This window comes from Centruroides sculpturatus, unplaced genomic scaffold (assembly GCF_000671375.1).
Source record: "Centruroides sculpturatus isolate CEXI.00-Female unplaced genomic scaffold, Cexi_2.0 scaffold104, whole genome shotgun sequence".
Lineage (NCBI taxonomy): Eukaryota > Metazoa > Arthropoda > Arachnida > Scorpiones > Buthidae > Centruroides > Centruroides sculpturatus.
Genome location: NW_019384379.1, coordinates 138,858 through 151,072, shown reverse-complemented (window position 1 = coordinate 151,072; position 12,215 = coordinate 138,858). Strand labels below are relative to the sequence as shown.

At 26.6% G+C, this 12,215-nt stretch overlaps 1 protein-coding gene across 1 annotated transcript in view; it reads left to right on the top strand.

Annotated features, from left to right (window-relative positions):
• Positions 1-12,215, top strand: part of LOC111617823 (C-Jun-amino-terminal kinase-interacting protein 3-like) — a 211,657-nt gene that overhangs the window by 69,779 nt on the left and 129,663 nt on the right. Inside the window, exons 10-12 of the mRNA XM_023359134.1 lie at positions 1,875-1,932; positions 4,828-4,884; positions 7,599-7,743. Coding sequence (XP_023214902.1) covers positions 1,875-1,932; positions 4,828-4,884; positions 7,599-7,743 — 260 coding nt within the window. The remainder of the gene's footprint in view (positions 1-1,874; positions 1,933-4,827; positions 4,885-7,598; positions 7,744-12,215) is intronic.

Below are 12,215 nucleotides of genomic sequence, written 5' to 3'. Positions count from 1 at the left end.
TTACTGTAAAAGCAAACTCATATTGATCAGATTTAGAGTTGTTTTTGGTCTATTGTTCTCTTATAGTATGGAAACACTGATCTAAATGAACAAGTGAGCATACGAATATCACAGTTCAGACAGAATTTTGACTTCAAATTTTGTATTTTGAACTAACCAAATTCCTTGATATGTAAATCTCTATATCCCTGGCTGGGACAAAAATACAGTTATGAACTAATGGGATTTTAAACTATTCAAGTTTGAATTAATGAGGATTTCCTGTACATAGAATTTAAAAATATTGCAACTGAAATTAATGGAAACCCTTACATAACTCTGCATATCCAGGACTCTTGTATCATAGTTATATTAATGTTGTCTATCATTGTACAGTGACTTAACATTATTGAAACTGTTCAGTAATGTTGGAGATTGAAGTAGATAAATCTAATTATAAATAGATGATGAATTGACTGGTAACTAAAACTTCAGCGGTAGTAAGTTATACTTTCTTGAAATTAGTAGCAGATAATAGTTATGGTTCTTGAATTATTTTGACAAATCTCAGAAAAGCCCAGACCTTGAATTTTTTGATTAATCAGTCCAAGCACTCTCTATAGATCATTCTTTAGATTCAGATTTTGATTTCAAGTCTGTAGAGAATCTTAAGATGCTTGTTGTATAGGATCAATAGAAAGATCTTCACAGGCCTTAGAAAAAAGTTAACTTTGACAATAATCTGAGAAAATCCATATTTGTAAGTAAAGATTCTGCTTAATCTCTAAGCTAAATTTAATTCTTAGGGAAAAACAAGCTAATCTGAGTGATTCTCATAAGATAGGCACAAAGAAAATCTCAGAAATTTTCAAGAGAAAATCTTGAATTTGATTTGGCAAATTAGGAGAAATAGCTGTTTTTAACAGTATTTCAAACAAAAATTTTATATCAATAGTATCAATTGTACTTATACACATATATTAGTATATATGCTTATACTAAGCTATTGTTGGGCTAAAATTTCAAATTACAGAACTATACATTCCCATTGTTGTCCATCCATCTATCTGCCCTTTGTTAATCTCAAGAACAGAGTTAGATAGATGAAAATCAAGTTCAGATATGGAATGAGAAGCTTAGGGATCAGAGCCCCAATTAACTATATGCAAACTTCTGGGTTGTATATAGATATTTGGACTGGAAATCACATGATTTTTATTCAAAGTTTTTACCATACTATATAGTGCAATAAATTTGGTTTAGAACTGATCCTTATGATAAACTGAGATCAATAATCTATCACTCAACCCTCTGAGGTGTACAATATTCATGTAATCTCACATTTTAAAAATTTAAATAATTTATATTTTGATTTATTCTGAAATTAGATTTTTTAAAATTAAAATATGATTAAAAATTGCAGCTCAGTATTGTGATGAAGTCACAATAAATAATTTTGATTTTTTATGCTTATATTATTTTATAAATGCTATCCTAGTTTATGTAATTAGGCTATTTATTTTTTGATAAATAATTTATCATTATTAAAATAGGAAAATTTTAATTAGCATTTCAAAAAATGTGCATTGATTATTACAGCTAGCTATGTTTTAAATTTTACTGTAGTTTTTTCAGTAGTGTATTGTTTTTAATTGCAATCATATTTTCATTTAATATGAACTACATTCAATTGCTAGACATAGTAATGTTTTAGATTCTTAACTATAATGCATTCCATTTATTTCATTTATTGTTTCCAATTTATTTCATTTTAAATGTTTGTTAAAATAAGTATGCTTGATTCACTAAATTTTAGTTATATACACTATATCAAAACAATTTTTAAGTGTATTTTAAAATAAAGTATGTGATACATAAATTATTTCTCTTTCTAGGTATGGGAAAAGAAGTAGAAAATTTAATTATTGAAAACAATGAATTATTAGCTACAAAGTAAGAATATAATATTTTATAATTATTTAGTTGATAAATAAGTCAAGAGAACTTAATATGAATGGTTAAATATAGATTTTTATGTTTTACAATGGTAATTTTAGTTAAATATGGTTTTTCATTGTTAACTTATAAAGCTTTTAAATTTTAGTTAAATTTTGTAATAATTTTTTCATTAATTGTAAATTAAGTAAGATATAAAATTTTGTCAAGTCAGATTAAATTAAGATAAATAAAATATAAAAAAGAATCTAATTAATTAATTTCCCTATTAGGTAATAATTAATAACTCAATTTATTTCAAATACAGTAGAGTCTCAAAAACTCGGGCTAATGTGGACCGAAGGGTGGCCGAGTTTGTGAAAATGCCGGGTTATCGGGAATGGGGTTAAAAAAAATAAGTATGAGTGTTTCCTCAGAAAATACTGTACTGTACTTGTATGTATTGTTTACTTGAGAATACAGCAGAGAATAAACTGCCCAAATACTCTTAAACAAAGGAAAAGTACGTCCTTTATGAAGGCATAGAGCCTTTACTACATGAAAACGAAAATTAATGAATACACTGTGTACAGTAATTTACCTGATAAGACAGACCTCAGAAAAATACTTTATGAGGCATAAAACTGTCTATAATGAAAATTAATTAACTAAGGATTTTTTTGCCCTGCCAGGGTGTGGCCGAGTTATCCGGACTGCCGGGTTATCGAGTGCCGAGTTTTCGAGACTCTACTGTATATATATTATAGTAAATATTCAATTTAATTAGCTAATAGGAGAAAGAAATATTCATTAAAGCCTAACATTTCTTAAAGAGTATATTTAAAAAGCACACAAAAAATATTCAGATGTATGTCTGACTTTTTCCCTCTTCTCTCTTTCTTCCCCCTTCTTCTGAATTCTATTTTTATTTATTTCATCTTAATTTTGACAAATAAAAGTGCAAAAATGCATAAAAACAAAGTTTGTTTTAAGAAATACTCAGAATGATTATTGCTATTGCTAAGGAGTTAAATGAAGATTAAATGGAGACTAAACTACAGTGTTCTAATTTTAAATGCATGGTATATGATACACAAATTTATGAATAAATGATATATTTAAAAAATTTTTTTACATTGTAATAATGTGGTCATTTTATGCAAATGGAAATTTGTTTAACATGTTAATACATTAAAAATCAATTTCTTAGTATAATAATAAAAGTATAATTATATTACTTTTATTAAAGTAATATAATTATAGCTTAAGCTTTATCAGATGTAAAATTAAGTAAAACATTGAAATTTTTGTTGTTTATATTATACTAAATTGTACTTCATACTAGAGAAAATTAGTAAATAAATACTTCCTCAGGTAAATTTGACTTTATACCTTTCAAATTAAGATACAAATGTTCACTTATATTTATTTATAGAAACCAAACTTTAATTATAAAAATATCTATACATTTGTAAAGTTTGATCTTTTTGCAAAAAATTCAAACTTCTTGACTAAACTTTATCATAGGATTTGTGAGAGAGGCAGATCTGACCTCTGGATGAACCAAAAGGATACAACTGTTGGAAAAAATACTATGTACAGTACAGTACACATGAATAATACTAAAAAATAAATAACCATGTAAATAGAAGAGAAACTGAGATAAGCTTATATGAATTAATGACAAGAACAACAAAATCCAGCATATAAAAGTAATTTTATGTGAAAATAAATGTTTTTTACTGTTTTCAATGGTTGTCTTCAGGTTTAAAACTGTTCTACAAAAGAACAAAATGAAAATGGAATACATAGTTTAAAAATTGGCCAAACAAAGTTTTGAGTGGTAAATTGCTGTTCATGTGATAGCTGCAGGAAAAGTCAACAGTAAAAATTAAGAAAATAAAAAGATGTATTATTCTTAAGCATTATCAAAGAATGATTCTATGCCTTGTTAATTAATTTAAAAAAAATGAAAAAATGTCAATGGATTATGTAATAAATAAAATAGTATTATAACAATAATAAATACAAACAACAAATGGTTATCAAAGACATAGGAGCAGTAATAAATGATGCTGAAACCTTTCCTTGCTTTTTCACTTTATGATCATCCATTTATATGTACTAGTATAACAACATACATCTCCCTACTAACTCATTTACATGTTATGATGGTCTTATGTTTTACAGAACATTCCTGCTGGCAGCAACTCTAGTTCTGATGATTATGTAATAAATATTTTATCAATAAATAAATAACGTTTTCTAGTATTCTTTTTGATTTGCCTTAGAGTTATGATTTTTCCTCTTTCTTTCAGAAGTTGATATCATACCATTGAAATTATCATTCAGGACATTTACTTATATTTATAGAAGCCAAACTTTATTTATAAAAGTCTATACATTTGACATTGACTATGTTGTTACAATAGTCAAATTCATGTTAACTCATGTATGTCTCATAATAATTATCTTTGTAGTAAAATCATTATCATGATGTGTTTTTACTCATTACATAACTTATGTGAATCCACCATAACAAACATTATTTATAATTTTTAAGATTCACAATATCAATGCTGAATTTATTTGCAAAAATCATATTTTACATTTTAAATGGAACATAGTTATAATATTTTTTAAAGCATTATATTAGTCTGTGAATACTAGTTCATATTCATTTCAAAGATTTTATTTGTTTTTTATATTGTTTACCAATATAGTACTAATAAAACAAGGTTTTATTTTGAATTGCATTTTAAAGTTAATAGTGATAAGGCTTAAATTTTTTAAAGATGTGTATTATTCATAATTATATAGAATATTAATAGTGAAAAATTAAACCAGCATTAATTTTTAGTTGTTTTGGATAAATTATAAATTTTAATTTGGAATTATTTTAATGTATTATAGGAATGCTTTGAATATAGTGAAAGATGATCTTATTGCTAAAGTTGATGAACTTACAAGGTATGCTTTTAAATTAATTTTAAAATTCAGTTATTTTATTTTAAATAAAACAATTTACATAAGATAATTGTTTTATGTAATTAAGTAAATCAAAACTTGATTCTGTGGTGTGCATTATAAAATAGTTTTAACTTATTTATTAGAATAACATTTAATGNTAGCAATGGAGTCATGCCGGTCATCTATTAACTCCTTTCAGGGGAAATTTTTGAAATAACATGACTTCCAGTTAACATCAGAAGTTTGTATATAGTTAATCAGGGACTCCTGCACCTAAGGTTTCTATATCTGGTCTTGACTTTCATCTATGTAACTCCATTCTCCAGATTAAGGAAAGACAGATGGACAACAGTGGGAATTTATAGGTTTACAATTTTTTCAAACTGTAGCCCAATTATGAGAACACAACAAATATGTTTTCCGTTTACATCCACATTGATGGTATATTTTATGTATTTGTGTTCCTGGTCTAAGTCTTGCTTTTAAAACAACAGGAAGATTGCTTTGCTTTCCCAATGCTTTAACATATTTTTAAAATAATATTTTTGTGTCTAAGCCTTTTCGTAACTGCACTTTCAAAACAACAATAAACACAGAACCGTTAATTATGCGGTAAAATATTTTCTAATTGAACATTTTCAGTCCTTTTCATTGACCTTCATCAGGAAATACATATATTCTAAAATTTAACAAGAAAGAACAAAGCCACCCATATTCTAAAAAAATGGTTTTTATAATATTTCATTTTTGGAATAATACAAATTTTCAAAATGCATGTGTCAGTTATTTTAACATATTACATAATATCATACAATACATGACAAGATCAAACATCTGTTACCCATAATGAAATATTTTCTTCGTAGATCTACAGAGAAATCGGGATTGAAACTAACAAGAAAATCGTATTTAAAAGAAACCCATGGTATATGGGATGCTAAGGAACAGCAAGGTGGCCATTGACCTGATTTGCATTCCTGGTGCATACAGAATACCAATAAAAGACAGTAGAAGGCCTAACGACTTATATTACATAGGAGCCACTACAAGATCATGAAAACAGAGGATCAAAGAGCGTAAAAATAACATCCAAAAGGAATAGCTGGTTACAGCCTTAGTGAACTATGCCATAGCCAACCCAGATTTTGTAATGACAGAATGAAACCAAACAGAAATGATCTAAAAGATTTAGGATAAGTGACAAATTAAATATGTGGAAGCACGACACATTCATAAGGCTACAAAGAGTGCCAAGCAGTAAATTATAGAGAAAACACCACAGTTTCATCAGCCTGGAAAGTATTGATAAAAAAAATTTAAAGGCAAACAATGTAAGAGGATACTGACAAGTTATATTGAAGATGGCTGGTGTTGAGAGTATAAAGATGAAAAGTATAATTTAGAACATTTCTATGCATAGGTTATTTCACTATGGGTAATAGACATTTTATATATATTTGATCTTGTCATGTATTGTACCATATTATGTAATATGTAAAATAATTGACATGTGTGTTTTTAAAATTTGTATTATTCCAAAAATGGAATAATACAAATTATAAAAACCATTTTTTAGGAATATGGGTGGCTTTGTTCTTTCTTGTTAAATTTTAGAATACGAATATATGTACAGTAGAGCATCGATTATCCAAATGTCAGTTAACCAAAGATGTTCCAGTCAGACTGTGTTGTGCTGAATCGAATGTTGTTGATACTAGATTAACTTCTAAAGTATAATTTTTTTTGTTTTTATATGGGAATCTCTCCTCACTACCACCTTGGACACTTGCAACACCCCTACGCTCGAGCTGCCTGGTGTATGGGTCACGCTGTATAAGCGTTTAAGAGAGTATTAGCAGTCTCTAGTATGCATGTAGCGTGAGCATGGCTCTGCGCATGCGCCAGCTCGCACTTCAAGGAGCTAACTGCTCATTCGGTTTTTGAATTATGTTTAAATATTTACTTCGTGTTCTTAACAGCTTTAACATAGTTTCAACTTATCTTATGTGTTCTATTCTGCATTCGATTTATTTTTGTTTAAAAAATTTTTCGGTAAATATCTGTATTCGCCTGAGGATGACGACTATAAGTTCGTTGAAAGTGCTTGCAATAAAAAAACATATGCATGTAACGCTGAACTCAGTGTCTTTGTTTTTGTTATTATATATTAACTGTTATATTTTAATTCTTTTTTTAACATTTTTTATTATTATATCACAATAAAATTTAATTGAAGATTTATTTTTGTAAGCATTGTATATTTTCAGCAGATAAAAATATTGATATCAAAGAATAAACATGTTATAATGAAACTTCAAATTAAATATATATTGAAAATATAAGAATGTAAAGAATATCCAAGATTTATTGGACGTTACTAAATATTAATATGCTATTTGTCACACATTTGACATAAAACTATAATATTGGAAATTATGATAAGATATTGGCTTATAAAATATTACAGCTTGATATAATCCAGCAGTTGTTTGGCTTTAATATATAACTGTCAAGTTTGGATGTTTAAAATAATGATTGAATGTCACATTACAAATACATTTTTTTGTTAAATATTTTATGTTATATTTTAACAATTATTTTATTCTTCAAACTTTTTAAAAATTATTATTAATTTACGAATAAAATAGTAAACAATTAATAACTTAATAATAATGAAAATTTTTTAAAAAAATATTTCATTTTTTTTAACACAGTGAACAAGAAATTTTGAGAGAGGAAATAAAATCTCTTCAGACAATGAAAGATCGTTTTAAACAGAAAATAACAGAACTAGAAGAAGAATTAAGAAGAGTTAAAGAAGATAATGAAAAGTCAAAATCTAATAAATCTGATGATGAAGTAAGCTAACTTATTTGTAATTTAAAAATAAATCTTGGAATTTTTTGTAAATGCTAATTTATTTATATAGATTTTTAAATTAGGGAAATAAACATATTGTTATTTGAACTTTCTTTAAGAAGCTAAAGTTTATCATGTTTTAAATATTTTTATGATAATTAAAATTTTACTTTTAGGAAAATATATGTATATTTAGATATATAAACAGCTTTATTCTTTATAAATTATTTTTATAAACATGAAAATTTTTAGCTATTTAATTTTTAAACATATTCATTACTATTATTCTGAATAAAAATTTTTTTGAATTTTCTGCTTCTTTCAAATATTAAATTATTTTAAACCAGCAGATTTATTTAAAAAACTAACTGCTTAATCATTCGTCTTCAGATTTGAACAAAAAAAAGTTCTAAAATAGGAATGTTGAATTCTACAGGGTAACTCAAATTGTTTTACCATTTAAAAGTGAATAAATTTTATGTTTGTTATTTCTACTTTTTCATTTATAGTAAAGTACAGAAAATGAATATTTTTTTTAAACTATGTATGGAAATTGACATAATTGCCTCCATTTTCCAATTTTTTATGCATGGCTCTTTCATTTTTCCATTACAGCTCTTAAGATGTTTGGCTTCAGTGCTTTAATTTCTTTCCAAATGTCTTTAAATCTTTCAGCAGCTGGATGATTATGGCTCATTGACTTACATCCAGCATTTTAGATAACTCTAAAGAAAAAAATCTGGTGCTATCAAATCACTTAAACATTAAGGTCAATTGAGGTCTGTTCTGTATTAGAACAATGGAGCACTTACTTTGGAAATAAACTTTAATGATTATTATATATTACTCTGTCATGAATTGTTCCATAATAAATTTTAGGGAAACAAATTTTCAAAATCTGAAAGAAAAATCTAAAAATATGTAATAGCAAAAAAATTGTTAACTTTTGAAATGGTAAAGCAGCGTATGGGCTATCCTGTGTAACATTTGAAATTAAAATATTAATGAATATAAAAAAAGAGGATATTCAGAAACTAAAAAAAAATCTATAATTAAAATGATGAACAGATAAATGTAATCAAATACATAACTATTTTCTGTATATTCTTTTATTTATTTTAATTAATTTTTAATTTCAAATAATGTATGTGTTTATTTTTAAATGTTACATGCTCTGAAATATAACATTTTAGAAGTTTGCTTCTGAACCTGAAAATGACTGATTAAAGCAGTTAAGAAATTAGTTTTCAAATAAATCTGGTTTTACTTTCAGTAGTTATTTAACCAGATTTTCCACAGCTATCAATTTAATAAAGCAGAAAAAGAACAAAGTAAAAGATGTACAGTACAGTATATTAAATAGAACGTGCTCAGCAAAATATTAGACAATAACCAAACACCTTTATCGTTGCCGAGAAAGTTTATTTAAAACAAACGTTTTCAACCTATTCCATAGGCCATCGTCAGGTTGAAAACGGACAATTGGAAGATTTCGTTCCATAAGATTGAATACAAATATTTAAATTTCAAAAAAACTGACAATGGATTAAAAAAATGATATACGAGTAATGTATAAAAATATATATAATAAAAACAAAGAATAAAATAAAAATAAACTCAGAAATACTACTAAATATAAGTGTCAACTAATACAATTTAGAACAATAAAATTAACATGTAAATTATGAGTTCCTGGCAGAGTTTTTAACAATATATTTCCAAGCCGATGGAAGGCCTTCTGTGTCCCTCGCATTTATACATGTCTCAAATTTATATAGGTTCGGGACTCTTTTTAGAATTATTATTCTAAAATGAGCCCCGAACCTATATAAAATTTTAAGAAATGACAAGGATAGCATTAGGAAAGAAGAAAAAGCAGGTGTGTATAGGATACCGTACAAAAACCCACAGCTGGGGATTAGGAAAGATTATATCGGCATTACAACAAGGAATTTGAGTATAAGACTCAAGGAGCACAAGTATAACATCAGAAAAAGTTCCAATGCTATCNGATTTTTAAATTAGGGAAATAAACATATTGTTATTTGAACTTTCTTTAAGAAGCTAAAGTTTATCATGTTTTAAATATTTTTATGATAATTAAAATTTTACTTTTAGGAAAATATATGTATATTTAGATTCTTTATAAATTATTTTTATAAACATGAAAATTTTTAGCTATTTAATTTTTAAACATATTCATTACTATTATTCTGAATAAAAATTTTTTTGAATTTTCTGCTTCTTTCAAATATTAAATTATTTTAAACCAGCAGATTTATTTAAAAAACTAACTGCTTAATCATTCGTCTTCAGATTTGAACAAAAAAAAGTTCTAAAATAGGAATGTTGAATTCTACAGGGTAACTCAAATTGTTTTACCATTTAAAAGTGAATAAATTTTATGTTTGTTATTTCTACTTTTTCATTTATAGTAAAGTACAGAAAATGAATATTTTTTTTAAACTATGTATGGAAATTGACATAATTGCCTCCATTTTCCAATTTTTTATGCATGGCTCTTTCATTTTTCCATTACAGCTCTTAAGATGTTTGGCTTCAGTGCTTTAATTTCTTTCCAAATGTCTTTAAATCTTTCAGCAGCTGGATGATTATGGCTCATTGACTTACATCCAGCATTTTAGATAACTCTAAAGAAAAAAATCTGGTGCTATCAAATCACTTAAACATTAAGGTCAATTGAGGTCTGTTCTGTATTAGAACAATGGAGCACTTACTTTGGAAATAAACTTTAATGATTATTATATATTACTCTGTCATGAATTGTTCCATAATAAATTTTAGGGAAACAAATTTTCAAAATCTGAAAGAAAAATCTAAAAATATGTAATAGCAAAAAAATTGTTAACTTTTGAAATGGTAAAGCAGCGTATGGGCTATCCTGTGTAACATTTGAAATTAAAATATTAATGAATATAAAAAAAGAGGATATTCAGAAACTAAAAAAAAATCTATAATTAAAATGATGAACAGATAAATGTAATCAAATACATAACTATTTTCTGTATATTCTTTTATTTATTTTAATTAATTTTTAATTTCAAATAATGTATGTGTTTATTTTTAAATGTTACATGCTCTGAAATATAACATTTTAGAAGTTTGCTTCTGAACCTGAAAATGACTGATTAAAGCAGTTAAGAAATTAGTTTTCAAATAAATCTGGTTTTACTTTCAGTAGTTATTTAACCAGATTTTCCACAGCTATCAATTTAATAAAGCAGAAAAAGAACAAAGTAAAAGATGTACAGTACAGTATATTAAATAGAACGTGCTCAGCAAAATATTAGACAATAACCAAACACCTTTATCGTTGCCGAGAAAGTTTATTTAAAACAAACGTTTTCAACCTATTCCATAGGCCATCGTCAGGTTGAAAACGGACAATTGGAAGATTTCGTTCCATAAGATTGAATACAAATATTTAAATTTCAAAAAAACTGACAATGGATTAAAAAAATGATATACGAGTAATGTATAAAAATATATATAATAAAAACAAAGAATAAAATAAAAATAAACTCAGAAATACTACTAAATATAAGTGTCAACTAATACAATTTAGAACAATAAAATTAACATGTAAATTATGAGTTCCTGGCAGAGTTTTTAACAATATATTTCCAAGCCGATGGAAGGCCTTCTGTGTCCCTCGCATTTATACATGACTCTTCTAGTTTGCTCTTATAAATCTCTATTTTCTCAGTGGTCTTTTCTAATGTTGGGGAGCTCACTGGTTTGATAATGTCTGCTTCATCCCATTTAACTACCGAGCTTTGGGTCTGAGCCATCTGGGATAGTACTGTCGCATTGGAACTTTTTCTGATGTTATACTTGTGCTCCTTGAGTCTTATACTCAAATTCCTTGTTGTAATGCCGATATAATCTTTCCTAATCCCCAGCTGTGGGTTTTTGTACGGTATCCTATACACACCTGCTTTTTCTTCTTTCCTAATGCTATCCTTGTCATTTCTTAAAATTTTATATAGGTTCGGGGCTCATTTTAGAATAATAATTCTAAAAAGAGTCCCGAACCTATATAAATTTGAGACATGTATAAATGCGAGGGACACAGAAGGCCTTCCATCGGCTTGGAAATATATTGTTAAAAACTCTGCCAGGAACTCATAATTTACATGTTAATTTTATTGTTCTAAATTGTATTAGTTGACACTTATATTTAGTAGTATTTCTGAGTTTATTTTTATTTTATTCTTTGTTTTTATTATATATATAAGGCATGTCTGGAAAGTAAGTACTGTTTTGGAAAAACTCGCATAAAAAATATTTTTTCAAAACAAAATTTATTTTTACATGAAAGAGCATGTCTGAAACTATTTTTCTACATAGTTACCACCATTGTTCAGACATTTGTCATATTGGGAAACCAACTTGTCTATACCCTCTTCAAAGAAAGATGCCGCCAGTGAAGACAGCCACTGCTGAACATC